The sequence below is a fragment of the Hipposideros armiger genome, unplaced genomic scaffold (assembly GCF_001890085.2).
Source record: "Hipposideros armiger isolate ML-2016 unplaced genomic scaffold, ASM189008v1 scaffold_208, whole genome shotgun sequence".
Lineage (NCBI taxonomy): Eukaryota > Metazoa > Chordata > Mammalia > Chiroptera > Hipposideridae > Hipposideros > Hipposideros armiger.
In genome coordinates this window covers 1,495,264-1,512,389 of record NW_017731558.1, presented here as the reverse complement: position 1 = coordinate 1,512,389, position 17,126 = coordinate 1,495,264, and the positions used below count along the sequence as shown (strand labels likewise).

The following is a 17,126-nucleotide window of genomic DNA, read 5'->3' as shown; positions in this document are numbered from 1 at the left end:
ATATATATATATATATACACACACACACACACATATATATGTATGGGATGTGGAGTATAGTGTAGGAGTGGAGTCAATGGACTTGTAATAGATATGTATGATATCAGTTGGAGGGAGTGGGGCGGTGGATTGGGGGAGGGGGTTGTCTCTTTGAGGGATAAAAAGTATAACTATTGCACTGTGTTGTACATCTGAAACTAATTAAAAACAAAACAAAACAGAAAGTGAAATTCCAAAACAATTCAAAACACAAATAGCAGATAGGGGAAAATCCTTCTTTACTGAAGAACAGACCCTTCTTGGCATGGTCCAGGTTCTTGGTATCCTGAACAAAGAATTGAGCGGGACACCGAAAGGCAGTGGTGAAAGAGCAGTTTATTAGAAGCAAATATACACTCCAAAGGGATAGGCGTGGGCCTGAGCAAAAGCGTGGCTCAAAAGGTGTCGACTGCCGAGCATTTGGAGTTTTTATTACATTTTTTTCTAGAATGGGCTATTCCTCTCTGGGTGTGGGATCTCTTGATTGGCACTTATGATTGACAGGAGACTATTACTTCATCTTTCAAGATTGTACAAGTTACATCCCAAAATTCATGATATTAATGAACTTCCGGGTATATGCATGATATTATAATGATGGTATAATGAGGCTAAGGTGAGATGCAGGATGTTGTAACCTTTACTACGCAGATGTGCGTGGCTGGTCTAATCTAGTTAGGTAGTTTGTGTCTTCTAGTGTCTTAATAGTGGTTAATGGTTATGGTAGATAAAGGGGAAATTTGAGTGTAGAGGGGAGGTTTCTGGGTGGTCGCTCTCCATATGCCATTTCAAACATGCAGGAATGTTTGGAGACCCCATTCCTATCTCTGACTGCCTGCCTGATTTCCCCCTGAGAGGTGTGATCCCCACAAATCTCTATGGGAAGTTGAGGGACAGGAGATCTCTTTTTCTGTATCTGCTTCCTGCTGAATGTGGCCATTGTCTCTACCTATTGGGGATTCATGGAGCTCTGGCCCCATCTGATCTTAAACGAGAGGAAGGGATCTCGAGATGTGCCTGGAAGACCATATTGACCTCTTTGGTTGGGATGTATGAACGCCCCTAGATGAGGAGAGATAGATTTTAGTTAATAGACTAAAAGCGCTGGCCCAAGGAACAGGACTCAAAGCTACTGACGCAGAGTGAAAGTCCATTTAGCTTCATGGGGCCTCTGGCCTTTTCCTGTGGTTTAACTAGTTATTCAGGTGGCATTATTTACCCAGGATTTGGGCCTTGAATGGCCTGGAAAGAATGCTGTGCCACACAGTGATTACAATCAACAAGTATAAATCACAAGCTTCTTGGTAATTATCTGAAGCAGGGTGTAGGAGACATCCTATGAATCAGGCTAGGAAAAATCTTTTGGTTAAGATTAAGAAACTGATTTAAAAAGTTATTAGGACCAGGGACTAGGATGCTAATTAGGGAAAAGGAGGCTTAAAATTCCTATAGTGAGGGGACTCTTCTGTATCACTTTTACTAAATATGACTGATAAATGGTTAATATTTATACTATTGGATTGTCAGAAAAGTCATGACGTATTTTGTCTGTGTTTTTCAAAGGTCATTTATTTATATAAACAGCAAAGGTCAATCAATGATATATTGCCCGTTTTGTTCGATAACCTTTTGCCATCTTTCAATGAGCTTTATAATTCTTTGTTCATAGAAGGACCTGTCTTTATTTGTGAAAAACTGAACAAGGTGGTGATTTACAGTCTCATCTGAATTGAATGTTAACCATGCAAGGAGTTTTGAAGAGAGTGAAACAAGTGGAAGTCTGACGGCACAAGGTCAGGCGAATATAGTGGGTGTGGCAACACATCCCATCCAAGCTCCAGTAATTTTTGACAGGTGATCAAACTTGTGTGTGGTCTTATGTTGTTGCGATGGAATACAACTCCTTTACAATTAACAAGCTCTGGACGTTTCTGGATGATGGATTCATTCAAACTGTCCAATTGCAGACAGTACACATTCAAATTGATTGATTTGTTCCTTGGTAGGAGCTCAAAAAACACGACACCTTTAAAATCCCACCACACTGAGAGCATAACCTTCCTCTGATGAATGTCTGCTTTCTATGTCATTTGAGGCAAATCATCATGTCGGGACCAAGACCGTTTGTGCACCACATTGTTGTAAACAATTCACTTCTCATCACCAGTTATCAGTCGCTTCAAAAAAGGATCGTTTTCCTCATGTTTAATGAGCATATTGCAGATGTTTATACGCATCATCAAATGAACTTCTTTGAGGTTATGCAGAACCCAAATATCGAGCTTGCTTATGTGTCCCAGTTTCTTCAGGTGGTTGTGAATGCTTGAATGATGGATGTTCAATGTTTTTGCAATCTCTCGTGTTGTGTAATGTCGGTTTGACTTGATCAGTGCCTTTATTTTGTTGTCATCAATCCTGACCAAGGGCATTGTTGAGATCAAAATCAACAGCATGGAATTTTGTGAATCATTGTTGGCACTGATGTTCTTGTAAAGCATTGTCACCATAAACTTTATGCAACTCTTCACAGGCTTGACACGTGTTCTTCTCTTTATGGAAGTAAAACAGTAAAATATGGCAAAAATGCAACAGTTTCATCTTCCATCTTTAACTTGTTGTAAAATCTCCAAAACTCAACCAAATTGCTCATTTTTTTTAGAATGAAGCTAGAACTGTCAGCTCTCAAATGACATAGGAATAACATAGATGCGAATGACTCTAGTACTTCCAAAAACGAACTAGTGCCATCTGTTGCAAACATGCGTGATGACTTTTCCGACAACCCAATACATAAAGAATCTATACAAACCAATAAGAAAAAGAAAAATGTTCCTATAGAAATATGGGCCAACAATAAGAATAGATAATTTATAAGAAGATATGAAACAAAGCTCTTATGAAAAATATTTAATTTCAGAAGTTATTAAATTAATGCAAAATAAAATGGAGGTGACATGCAAACTTTTTACTTCCAAATTTGCAACAAACAAAACCACACAAAACTAAGAGATCATATTCACGGTTATAAAAGATGGTGGAGAACTCCACTTTCATACACTGCTGGTGCCAGTATATATTAATATGCCTTTCTGGTGGATAATTTGATATGTATTAAACGTTTTAAAGAGTTTGGAACATGGACATGGCCTGCCTCTGTCCTTGGAAACATGCTCCTCATTTTCCCCTCTCCATTTCTCAAAACTCTAAAAGCCTTAAAGAATCATTTTTTGTCTTCTTAAAGTGAAGTCTCTGGAAGGGTTCCATAGTCTTTCACACAGAAAGCATCCTAAATTCTTTCTAGACATCTCTACTGCTCTTCTGAATTACCTTTGGAATCTTTAAAAAACAAATGAAATCATGAAATATACATATCCACCTCACATATTTCTTCCATGCTCCTCTTCCCTTCCCTTCTTTTCTATTTCTCCTAGTTAAGTATCTGCAGTGTTCTACAAAATAGGGCCCCAAATCTTTTTTTGTGTCAAAAGAGGCTGATTGCATTCAGTCTAACTGCACCCCCTTTCCCTGTACATCACATTTTCTTCCTTGCTGTGATACTTTTTTTTTAAAAGATTTTATTGGGGATTTGAGGGAGGGAACAGCGCTGGGGAATCAGGGGAAGGGGAACAGACAAGTTGCTGTCCTCTTGTTCTTCCGTCTAGTTGGGGAGGATGTTTCTTCACTGGCCCTTGTTGGTATTATCATTGCGCTCTTCCCGGGTGAGTCAGATGTGTTGCTGGCCTCTGGGTGGCCGCTCACGGCGGCTCTTGACAGCTCACACCGGCTGCTGGCCACTCACGCTTGCTGCCAGCCACACACGGTAGCTTATGGCAGCCCACTGCAGCATGGGCTGCAGCCTATGCCATTGCCAGCGGACTCATGGCAGCCCAGCTCCAGGTTGAGCTATTGTTCACCATCTTAGCTGTAGAGGGCAGTGTCACTGGCCCCCACGTGGGATCCCAACGGGGGCCCTGCTGGTCAGAGCTGGTGTCCCAAGCCAGCTTTTAACCAATGTGCCACTCAGCCGGCCCTGCTGTGATACTTTTAATTCCACCTCAAATACCTATGACAGTATTTCATCAACCTAGAGTGGGTGCTGTTTTTTCAGTTGTCCCCTGGAAGGGATGCCTTTTTCTAATTTGTGCAGAGAGCTTGCCTTTGGTCAGATTTCTCCCATTGGAGAGCATATCACCAACATTAAAAAGTTCAAGGAGCCTCTTGCAAGTTTGTGGGCATTCATATTCAGTAATTCATAACTACCATTTACTCCACCAGTTCCTGGTCCAACTACTTCTGATCCTCTGTGTAGTTGTTTCAGGAAGGCTCATTCAAGAGGCCTGAACACTGACGGAACTTTTTTCTCTGGCTTGATGACTTTTGGTTACGAATTGTGTAACTATAAATTGATTATAAAGTTTGTAAACTGGTACTGTTTTCCATCCTTCCACATAGTAATTTATAGTAGTGGTCTATTTCCTAAATGACTTTTGAAAAACAACCCATTGCGTATATGAAGTCGATATTTAAAAGTTCTTATCACTTATGTAAATGTTACATGATCTAAGGTGAGAGTAAGACCTGGGAAGTGTGAGGAATATGCTTTCCTTTTGTCTAATGGGAGAATGTTTATTGTGAAAGGTTTATTCGTAGTCTGATTGATTTTAGGAAAGAACATGTATTAAAGTTGAATACCTGGAAATTGATTTTTTTAAAACGATGCAGTATTTCTTGGAAAAGTCTTCCCATCTCTCAGTTTAAGGACTGCTGCTAAAGGGACAGTAAAAGAGTCTACCCCTGAAATGGACTTCTCAGTTGTTGGTTTTGATGCTGTGAAATTGCTTAGAGGCTACCGTTTCTTTTTCTCTAGTGCTTGGCATCTTTATTGGTCAGAATAGGCTAGGCTGTACTGTGGTGCAAATTAGCCCATAGTCTCAGTGGCTTTATACTATTGACGGAAAAGGGGCCACATGTTAAACCTGACAGGCTCAGGAGACTGAAAATAACCATGTAGGATGGTGTGAACATAAAAATTTCTAATTAAAGTGGGTCATGGTGTGAAGTCGCATCTTTAGCCTGAAGCTTCCTTGATAAGGTCAGTCTTTACCTTAAGTGAGGCTGCTATTGTCTTTTTGCATCAGCTAGGACAGGGGTCGGCAAACTGCAGCTTGCGAGCCACATGTGGCTCTTTGGATACCTTCCGTCTCAAAAGTTTGCCGACCTCTGGAAGAGCCAATCCTGTCCCTCACAACAGTTTAAAAATTATTCGAAAGCCATAAATATATTTTTACAAATAAGGAAAATTTAAAGTAATATTATAAATGAAACTATGATAGTTTCATTTTCATTTTAAATTTTACTTTGGAGTCACATGTACGTACCCAAAGAGCTGCATGTGGCTCGCGAGCCACATTTCGCTGACCCTTGGTGGCTCTTCTGTCTCAACAGTTTGCCGACCCCTGATCTAGGATAACATTCTTGGAATGTCAGTAATCTATTTTTCTGGACCAGAGCAGGAAACTACAGAATCCCTCATTATTATTCTTGTCCCTTGATTACCATCTCTCTGTGCTGTAAAAAAATGAACTATTAACTATCCTATACTCACCTATGTATAAGAAGTACCTGTCTCTCCAATTTACTTTTATCAAATCCGAAAGATTTCCCCATTTTGCTTTCTTCCACGCCCTTAATCTACTACCAGTGGATTTCATGTAACCATCCTCCTTTGATTCTACGTATAAAATAAGCTGCAAACCACCATTCTGGGGAGCATTTTCTCAATTGGTTGAGATTTTGCTTCCTAGCAATTGTCGTCAGTTTGGCTCAAATAAATTCTTACAAGCTTTTTCTTAGTCTGGATGTTTTTTCGTCGACAATACAAACAGTGAAAACATCATTTGGGCACATAAAGCTTCACAATTTGAAACGTGTAGCTTCTAAGGTCACTGCAGCAGAATAGATGCCTAGAGGATTTCATGGGGCACTTTTAAGGGTTAGGCCTGGCATTGGTTTATATTGCTTCTGCCTATGTTTCACTGGCCAGATTCCAGGTATTTGGTCCCAGGCTAATTGCAAAAGAAGCTGGAAACTAGAAGAGCAGAGGGGTTTGGGATTAACACTGATTTGTACTTTGATTGTGACATGCTTTGCCCATGACTCAAAATCCCTCTCCTGTTCCTTTTCATCATTCATCCTGTAAATTTCTTAAATTTTCATTAAAATGGTAGCATCTAACAGTTCCAAAATCTGTTCGATTGTAAATTCCACAGTAATAACCAAGTTCTTACAGTGGAAGGGCAGTTCTGAAGAAATTGGGTGTCAACAGATGGTGAATCATGAGTTATTAGAAATTATTATCGATTTAACTTGTTCTCTGGTTGTCTATAGATGATGTAATTGCCTTACAAGGTTAGCATCACTTCCACACTACATTTTTACAACTCAGAAATTCTAATTTCCCTGTAATGTCTTCCAGTGGATACTAAATAATTTTCCAAGTACCCTAAACTCCTAAAATTACCTGCCAAACTATTGGGTTGTTGGAAAAGTCATGACGCATTTTTGCAACGAAACACATAGAAAAAATACGCCATGACTTTTGCAACAACTCAATATACAATTAGGAATAGAGCTTCTTTCAAGACTTCTAACCTGTTCCAGAAAGAAAATATCCTGCTAACTATTCTAAATAAAGCTTCAGCAGATTAAGAGTGCATGCTTTGAAGAGATGCCCATCTTCTATTTTCTCACTTCTAAGTTCTGGTAGTTAGGTTTTCTGTAAAATAACAAATTAAAAAATTCTTTCAGTGTATATCACATGGGCTATTTGCTACTGATATTGATCAGCTTGTTTTTTTAACCTGGCTTTTTTTTTTTAATTTAAATTTTTAATTTCTCAGTAGTTAGCTAGCTTGGTGGGGAGGGATGCCATGATTGCTCACACAAATGAGCCACATGTGTGGGCATCTGTCAGTTATCTCCACTCTGGTGCTGCTCTAGTTTATTTGTGACCTGGAAACCTTACGGCCCAAGACCAGGGGAGTCCTAGAAGCAGCTCTGGCAAGTCTGTAGCTTCATTATAATTGTACTTGTTTGCATGGTTGCTCAGCTGTATCATCATAACACGCTTCCATCATAGAGGCCAAATAAGATGGAGTGATATAGAAGCTGCTCAGTGTATCTTGACAAATTATAATTGATGCCCTTTCCAACTGTTTTTCCCCTGTAATCACCCCTCACTCCCACCCAGCCGATAGTGATCTTTCACAAACATGGCAACATATGGCTGTAGATGTTCTTTTTAAGTATATAGTATTGAGAATCATGTATTTTTTCCTGTCCTTAAAATAATCATGTAGTTTTCCTGTTTTCAAATCTGGATTAAGGTTTTAGTAGGTGGTGTAACTATATAATACATGTAGAATATGATGATGATGATGATAACGATAACAGTTGCCAACTTTAGTAGCATTTACTATATGCCAGGAAGTGCACTAAGCACTTTACATGCATTTCATTTAATCCTTGCAAACTCTTGAAATAGATGTTTCAGATGAGGAAACTGAAGCTCTGAGAAGGCAAGTTACCTTGCCCAGCATCGCTTGGGTAGTAAGTAGTGGAGCCGGGAATTAAATCCAGTTTCCAAAGTTCATGTTCTTAAGTGTTTAACTCATTAATTGATTTTGACTTACATGTGCTCTAGAAGTCCTTTCTAGATGTCTTCATAGATAATAAAAGTAAACTCTCTTGACTGATGTCAAATGAATTCAGTTTAAAAGTTTTTGTTTCACTAAACAAAAATTATCATTGTGAGATGACATTAGTAGTGAAATTTTGACTTCTCTTCATAGATTTGTAATAAGATTGATGGGATGGAAAGACCCCTAAACATAGTTCCTGTGTCACTTGAAATAAAATAGAGGCCTTAAAAGAGATTTGAGTACAGAAGACCAGTTGTTTTAGAGACTCATGTGACATAACGAACTACTTGCCTATTCATTTTTAATGATGTCAAATGTCTTTTTATATTTGAGGTCTTTTCTATGTTTTTATTTTTCTCTAAAATACTTTGTTTTTTCTCCTATTTTGTTTATTCTTTATGTCTTCACTTTTTTGCTTTTTGTCTTTTTTTGCTGATTATACACACAATTACAATTAAGCAGTATTACAGAAATATGTAACTTAGCCAGTGAAAGTTCTCCATAAATTGTTTCCCTAAGAGTTGACTACTTAATAATATTTTGTGAATGCTTCTGTAACTACCAACATATATTATTAATCTTATTTTTTACAAAATATAAGATCACATACATTCTGTTCTACAATTTTATTTTATTTTTAAACTTAGAAATATATATACAGAGGGTGCCAAAAAAATGTATACACATTTTAAGAAAGGAAAAAACTGTATTAAAATTGTAATACTCAATATATACTGATAACAAAAGATTAATACAAGTCAAAAGATTAATACAATACAAAGTGTGTGTGTGTGTATGTGTATGTATATGTTTATTTTTTTGAGAATTTTTATGAGTTTATTTGAGCCAAATTGAAAACATATACCAGGAAGCAAGATCTGAAATGGTCCTGAGAATAACTGTTTTGCAGCTTCTTTAATGCATTTGAAATTAAGGAGGATATCTTGGGCAACATTCCATGTCAGGGTATATAAATCTCTGATTTTTCTTAATATCTGCATGGTATTCTGTTGTATGGATTTGCAAGTACTTATTGAACATTTCACCTATTGGTGGATTTTTGCATTTTTTTGAATCTTTTTCTTCAGTATTAACATTGGGGCAATTCACAAAAGAAGATACATGAGGCCAATTATTAGATGAAAAGATGTTCAACATCATTAGTCATTAGGGAAATCCTAATTAAAACCACGAGAAACATTATTTACCTATTAGAATAACTAAAATTAAAACGATTACCAATTCCTGGTGTTGAAAGGATGTGGAGCATCTACAATAGAATTCTCATGCACTGTGATACAACCACATTGGAAATCTGTTTGGCAGTTTCTTAAAAGGTAAACATAGGGCCGGCCAAGTGGCGCGTTGGTTAAGACCTGGCTTGGGATGCCAGAGGGTTCTGGTTCGGATCCCACATATGAGGACCAATGACACTGCCCTCTACAGCTAAGATGCTGAACAACAGCTCAACCTGGACCTGGGCTGCCATGAGTCACAGGCGTGGGCTTACGCTGCAGCCCCTGCTGCAGTGGGTTGCCATGGGCTACCAGTGTGAGCTACCAGCAGCCAGTGTGAGCGGCCTTCCAGAAGCTGGTGACTGATCTGCCTCGCCCGGGAAGAGCGCAATGATGGTGCCAACTTGGGTCAGTGAAACAACGTCCTCCAAAACTAGAATGAAGAACAAAAAGGATAGCAACTTGTCTGTTCCTCTTCCTCCAATTCCCCAGCGCTATTCCCCTCCCCCAATTCCCCAATTAAAACAAAAAGAAAGAAAGGTAAACATACACTTAACCTAGTGGTAAATACCACTGGGTATTTACTCAAAAGAAATGAAAACATGTCCACACAAAGACTTGTACACAAATATTCATAGCAGTGTGATTCACTGTAAACTGAAACTGGAACCAACTCAATGTCCACCCGCAGCTGAATGGATAAACAAATATGGTATATTTCATGTAGTACAATACTACTCACTTATAAAAATTCAACAGTATGGATGAATCTCAAAATCATTATGCTGAATGAAAGAAGCCAGACACAAAAGAGTACATAGTGTATGATTTCATTAACATAAAATTCTAGAGAATGCAAACTGAATTATGGTGACAAAGCCGATCAGTGATTGCCTGATGTGGGGAATGAAGGGAGAGGTAGTTTGCACAGGGACGGAGGAAACTTTCAGATGATGGAAAGTTCTTTTTCTTGATTGTAGAGGTGACTTCACAGGTGCATGCATCTGTCAAACTTATTTAAATGTATACCTTATATGTAAATTATTTTTCAACAAAGTTGATTAAAAGACATCTAAATTATAGCAGAAAAAATTTTAAAAAGTTCTGCAAGAACACATTTTTGTACCTATGCTTTAGTATACTTGTGGAAGTGTGCCGTAAGTCATGACAATGCTCCGTGTCACACATCGGGGTTCTGGTACGCAGCAGTTTCTGTCAAATAAAAACATTACGGTGTGTCCTCATCCACCTTATTCACCAGATCTGGCACTGTGCGAATTCTGGCTCTTCTCCAAAGTCAAAATGATTTAGGACATTGAGGCAGCCACTACAGTGCGACAAAAGACAATCACAAAAGAGGACTTCCAGAACTGCTTCAGAAAGTGGGAAGAAAGATGGGATAAGTGTGTTCAAAGCAAGGGGGAGTATTCTGAGGGGGATTAATGGCAATGTGTCTTTTACCATAATAAATTTTTTTAAAATTTAAACATTTACCATATTGTTTAATCACACCTCGTATATGAAAGTGCCCATTTCACCACACCCTTGCCAATACTGGAGATATTATCTTGTAAATGTTTGCCAGTCTGGTGAGAAAAAAAATTCTTATTGCTATACATGTAGTTTTCTTTTTTTTATTATAAATAAAATTTCTATGAATATCTTTTGCTATGCACACTGAAAATTTTTATTTACCTGTGAATTGACTGTTCATGTCCTTTTCCTATTTTTCCACTGGGCTCCCTTTCTTACTGAGTTGTAAAAGTTCCTTATGTGTTAGAGAAACCTTTTGATGTTTATAGCAGCTTTCTATATTTCTAATTGCCAAATCTTAGAAGCAGCCAAGACGTCCTTCAGTAGTAGGTGGATGGATAAACTGTGGTATATCCAGATAATGGAATATTATTCAGCACTAAAGTGAAGCGATCTATCAAACCATGAAGGAAACTTAAATGCATGTTACGAAATAAGACAATCCGAAAAGGCTACATACTATATAATTCCAACATATGATATTCTGGAAAAGGCAAACTATGGATACGGTAAAAAGATTGGTTTCCAGGGGTTAGAGGAAAGGAAGGGTAAGTAGGTGGAGCACAGAGGATTCTTAGGGCAGGTGAAACTATTTTGTATGATGTTATACTGATAAATACATGTCATTATGCTTTTGTCCAAACATATGAGTATAATGCTAAGAATGAACCAATCCTAAATTGATTCACTGCCAAAATCCTAGTGTAAAATATGGATTTTGAGTGATTATGATGTGTTAGTGTAGGTTCATCGATTGTAAAAATGTACCACTCTGGTGGAGATGTTGAAAGAGGGGGAAGTTTGTGCATGTGTGGGGGAACAGGGCACATAGGAATTCTCTGTACTTTTTGCTCGATTTTGCTATGGATCTAAAACTGAATCTTAAAAAATGAAGTCTATTTACAAAAAAATGTGTCGAGCTAGTAGTTTCATCATTTTCCCCCATAAGTTCAGCCTGGTCTCAGTCATCATGATGTAAATTTTGTAAGCCATTTGACTAGAATTTGATTTTGTGATTTGATGTTAAATATGTTTAGTGAAGTATTGATATAATTACTGACCTATCTACTTATTTTTAAAACTGATGGGTGAAATATACATGCGATTGTATATTGTTCAATAAAATTTGAAAATCCATTTTTTCCCTAATCTTCAGTGTAGAATATGCAGAGGCCTTTGTTGTTACTTTTTTGTTGTTAGTACTTTTTTCTCGTTTAGTTTACTTTTTATTTATTTATTTTTAAGATGGTATATTTTTACAGCAGTTTTAGGTTTTCAGCAAAATTGAGAGGAAGGCAGAGAGATTTCCTGTGTATTGCCTCCCCCACACATGCACAGCCTCCCCCAATGTCAATATCCTGCACCAGAGGGTACTTTTGTTACAACTGATGAACCTATACTGACACATAATCACCCAAAGTCCATACGTTACAATAGGGCTCACTCTTGGGGTTGTACATTCCTTGGGTTTGGAAAAATGTATAATGACATATGTAACATTATAGTATCATGCAGAGTATTTTCAGTGCCCTAAAAATCCTCTGTGTTCAGCCTATCCATCTCTCCCCCTCTCACTTTTTATTTTTCATTAGACAAACTATCTTAACTCTAGCTGGGGACTTAATTAATTGGGAATAATCTGGAATTGGAGGCTTTAATTTTTAGTGATTGACTTAATTGAATCAAGTCAAGATGTCTGTGTACATATAAAGCAGAAATAATGTAAAGAAAAAAACTTTTTGGTAGTAATAGAGATTACTTAAAACATAATATGAAGAATTCTGCAACCTTTCTCTAAATTAGTAATCGATATCCTTCAAATATTTTCTGTGTTTTGCCAGATACTGACAATGTGAAGCCATTGGAGGGTGTAAAAATTCTGGATCTAACAAGGTTTGTGTTGGCTTATCTGTGTTTTGGTGGTTGAGTTTTCACCTCTTAAAAAACATTTATATTTTACATTATAAAAGGATGCTTATTATCAAAATTTTGGAAAGAAACGAAAAAAATTCCTGTGATTTTATCATTCTAAAAGACAATATAATATTTATTCATTTTTCCAATCTGCATATTTATAGTATATAATTTTTAAATACAAAAATATGAACCATATTGAAATTACAGTTTTACCCACAAAAATATGATATTTTATTATATAGTTGTCACAAAATTACTTAATCATCCCCCAGTATTTCACTATTATAAATTAGGCTTCCTTTTCATAAACCTTTGTCTCAGGAAATCTTCTAATTTTTTTCCTTAGGATAGAATTCTGGAAGTAGAATTACTACACCAAAAGGAATAAATATACTTTTTAAAGCTCTTGATACATATGACCAAATTACTTTTTTGAACAGTTCTAACAATTTAAATTCTTACTAGCATTATATGAGCTTGTCTATAATTGATGGACTATTAAAAAATAATATAAAAATCTTCAAGATGGTAATTTTTTATTGTTTACTTTGTAGAGTACTGGCGGGACCTTTTGCTACTATGAATTTAGGAGATCTTGGAGCAGAAGTTATAAAAGTGGAAAGACCAGGTAAAGCTATTGCTCCCTTCAAAACATAGAAACAAGCTAATAAATATTTTTAATAATTTAAAAAATATCCTGTATTTGTATGTGGGATGAGGAGAGAATTGAAATGCAATGATTATTTTCTCTTCTCCATTCCTTAGTTTTCTCTGAACCTATGCTAACTCTCTTTTTTACTCTTTATAGGTGCCTAACGCTCAGGCTTAAGCCAGGCTCTTCACAGGCACTGAAAGCCCCTGGTAGAAACTGAGATGCAACATATAACGATGCTAACAACACTTATCATAGTGCCAGGCACATTTCTGAGCACTTGCCTATGTTAATTTATTTAATCTTTACATCAACTTTATGGGCCGATATTATTATTCTTAGATTATAAATGAGAAGACAGAGACAGAGAGATGAAGCAGTTTGTCCAAGGCCACACATCATGGAATATCCAGGCACTCGGCTCTGATTCTGGCCCTCCTTAGCCCCACACACGCTTTCCCACTAAGACAGATTGGAGTGGGCCTGGTCACAGTCCCTCACTGTGGGATGAGTCAAGTCAAGGATAAGGGGAAGGTGAAAGGGAAGAAATAGGACATAGGAAGGAGAGAAGCAAAAGGAGTCAAAGTCCTTCAAAATGGAACCCAAGTCCCCCAACCTAAGTCATTCTTTTCTATTTCTAATAAAGAAACATTTACCCATTTTATAATTTTAAAGATTTTGAGGGAAAAACACCTAAGCTTATATCAATTCTTTGTTTTTATTTTTCATCTGACATCTTTCCCATTCTTTCTTCCCCCTTTCTCCACCAAGTAAACTTATTCTATGTACACAATCTCACTTGTATTTGGTGCCTTCTTAGCATTTTGGTGTTTAGTTCATTGGTAAAGTGGCTTAGAAAAGTGTCATGTTTTGTGCCCCTTTCCTCCAACAAGCACTCAAAGGGCAGAGTCCCTGCTCTCTGTATCTCTATGTCATCCTATACACAGCTTTTTGGGGAAGGTTTCAAAAATTAGCATTGTTATTCTTGACTAATTTTTGTGTATTTGGAACAGAGTTCCCAAGTCAGCGAAAATGGTCTGGCATTGTTCTATATACCTGAAACTAGTAATTAAAAAAAAAAAAGAAAAAAAGAGTGCGCCCGTATCTGTAAGACTCACAAGAGACTAGTTTGTTTGTTTGTTTATTTATTTATTTAGTATTAGTTTCAGTTATACAAAACAATGCAATAGTTATCCTTTTCACCCCTGACAAAGTGACAACCTCCTACCCCCCAACCATTGGCCCTCCACCACCAATATCATACATATGTATTACAATTCCATTGACTCCATTCCCACACTATACTCCACATCCCATGACTATATATGTATTAAACTATAGTTGACATATAATATTATTCAACCGCAGCTTCAGATGTACAGTGAAGTGGTCAGGCCTCTACACCGTCCATGAAGTGGTCTCTCTAACAAGACATGAAACCATCTGGCCCCCTAAAAAATATTTACAACATTATTGATTATATTTCCCAAACTGTCTTTTCTATCCTCGAGGCAATATTGTAGTTACCAATTTATGTTGTCTCATCCCTTCCCCTTCTCCCTCATCCCCACCCCTGCCCCATCTAGCAATCATCAGTTTTTCCTCTGTGTCTCTGAGACTATTTCTGTTTACATTACTCGTTTATTCAGTTCTTTAGATTCCACGTATAAGTGAGATCATATGGTATTTGTCTTTCTCCGATTGACTAATTTCACTTTGCATAATGTTCTCTTGGTCCACCCATATCGTTGCAAATGGTACAATTTTCTTCTTCTTTATAGCTAAGTAATACTCCACTGTGTAAATGTACCACAGTTTCTTAATCCAGTCATTTACTGATGGGCATTTTGATAGTTTCCAAGTCTTAGCTATTGTAAATAGCGCTATAATGAACATAGGGGTGCATATATTTTTTAGAATTAATGTCTTGGGTTTTTCTGGATAAATACCTAAGAGTGGAATTGCTGGGTCATAAGGTAGTCCCATTTCCAGTTTTTAGAGATACCCCCATACTGATTTCCATAGTGGATGCACTTATCTGCAATCGCACCAACAATGCACCAGCGTTCTCTTTTCCCCACAGCCTCGCCAGCGCTTGTTGTTTGTTGTTTTATTGATGATAGCCATTCTGACCTGGGTAAAGTGGTCTCTCATTGTGGGTTTTATTTGCATTTCTCTAATGATTAGTGAGGTTGAACATTTTTTCATATGCCTGTTGGCCATCTGTATGTCCTCTTTAGAGAAATGTCTGTTCATATCCTCTGCCCACTTTTTAATTGGGTTGTTTGTTTTTTTGGTGTTGAGTTGCATGAGTGTTTTATAAATTTTGGATATTAACCCCTTATCAGATATATCATTGACAAATATCTTCTCCCATTTGGTAGGCTTCCTTTTTGTTTTATTGATGGTTTCCGTTGTTGTTAAAAAACTTTTAAGTTTGATGTAACCCCATATGTTTATTTTTTCTTTTATTTCCCTTGCCTGTGGGGATATATCAGAAAAAATATTGCTCAGGGTAATGTCTGCAAATTTACTCCCTATATTTTCATCTAGGAGTTCTATGGTTTCAGGTCTTACATTTAAGTCTTTAATTCATTTTGAATTTGTTCTTGTATATGGCGTAAGGAGGTGGTCCAGTTTCATTTTTTTGCATGTGTCAGTCCAATTTTCCCAGCACCATTTATTAAATACACTAACAAGAGACTAGTTCATAATTACAACTTCTTAATTTGCCATAGTGGTTAAACCTTTAAAATAGAATGCTTGATTTGGAAGATTCAGCTTTTTGCAGAGTTGATCTTCTTAGGAGGCCAAAGCAGTTAGCAGAAGATCCTCTGATCAACATGGGGAATATATATTATTATTATATATTTATCTGACTCTGTTTATCAGGCTCCAGGTGGTAGAAGAACCTGGTAAATCCTGCTTTCCAGAGATAATGCTTCATTTATTCGGTCAGTGATGTTTATTACTTTTAGTCATTGCTGGATACATGCTGAATAATGTTTACTTTCTAGCTGAACATCTTCTTTTCCAGGTTCCAAAAAACTTCTGATTTCAACGTTGTTATCCAAGTACCACAACACTTTCTAATTTCAACCACTGGGTCTTTCATTCCTAGATGGAGCATCCAATCTAATTTCTCTTACTATTTCAGGTGATCACTAGGTTAAATATTTGTCTTTATATTAATTTGAGAAATTATTTTCTATTTACTTAGGCCTGTTTTTCCTTTCTTGTTTTCATGGTAGGGACACTTTCCTTCATCTAGGTCTTTATCATGTCCTATAGCCGTACACTTGGTATCAAGCTTTGTTCCCGGAGGTGTTCATCACTCTTTTGCTGACGGATTGCTCTCTTTCCCTTAACTCTCCTGCCCAATACCTTTTAGTGTTCCTATTATATATTTAATTGTTTTGGGTTTTGAGATAGTTATTCAACACAAATATGTGGCAAAGTGACTTGGCAGTATTTTCAAATTTCAGTAGAGAACCAGTCACTTTTTGTGTCCACTTCTCCAGTTCTATAATTAAATAAAATTTGGTTGTAGTTTTCTGACTTAGGACTTAGATTATTGTTATTTGTGTAATCAAAGGGCATATCAAGCTTAGACATATTTTTGTTCTTTTTTTAGAGTTATTCCGTGGGTATAAACTATGTGCATCCAGGGCTAGGCAGGTTACCTAAATGAGTGAAGTGGACTGGGTATTGCAGCAATGATGCCGCTGACACTCCAGGGTTCTCCCCAGTAGGCAGCGATATGAGGCTAGGCATGTTGGTCTTTTGTTTACTGCTGTGTCTGCTCTGCATAGAGCAGTGTCTGTGACCTTGGAGATGCCCAGTAAATATTTGCTGAATGAGTGAATATGCTAAAACATCAATTTAAGAAAGGCAGTCTGAATTTTTTTATTATGAAATACATATTTTTTAGAATTAGTTTCAGCTGTACAACACAGTGCAATAGTTATACTTTTTACCCCTCAAAGTGACAACCTCCCTCCCCCAATCCACCACCCCATTTCCCCCCAATATCATACATATCTATTACAA

At 37.1% G+C, this 17,126-nt stretch overlaps 1 protein-coding gene across 5 annotated transcripts in view; it reads left to right on the top strand.

Moving 5' to 3' along the window:
* The window catches only part of SUGCT (succinyl-CoA:glutarate-CoA transferase), a 798,083-nt gene that overhangs the window by 24,324 nt on the left and 756,633 nt on the right, over positions 1 to 17,126 (top strand). For 4 of the 5 annotated variants that reach the window (XM_019653837.1, XM_019653838.1, XM_019653836.1 and 1 more), the window contains exons 2-3: positions 12,349 to 12,400; positions 12,979 to 13,052. The exons of the other annotated variant lie outside the window; for it this stretch is intronic. In XM_019653837.1, the coding sequence (XP_019509382.1) occupies positions 12,349 to 12,400; positions 12,979 to 13,052 (126 nt within the window). The remainder of the gene's footprint in view (positions 1 to 12,348; positions 12,401 to 12,978; positions 13,053 to 17,126) is intronic. 5 annotated transcript variants of the gene reach the window in all.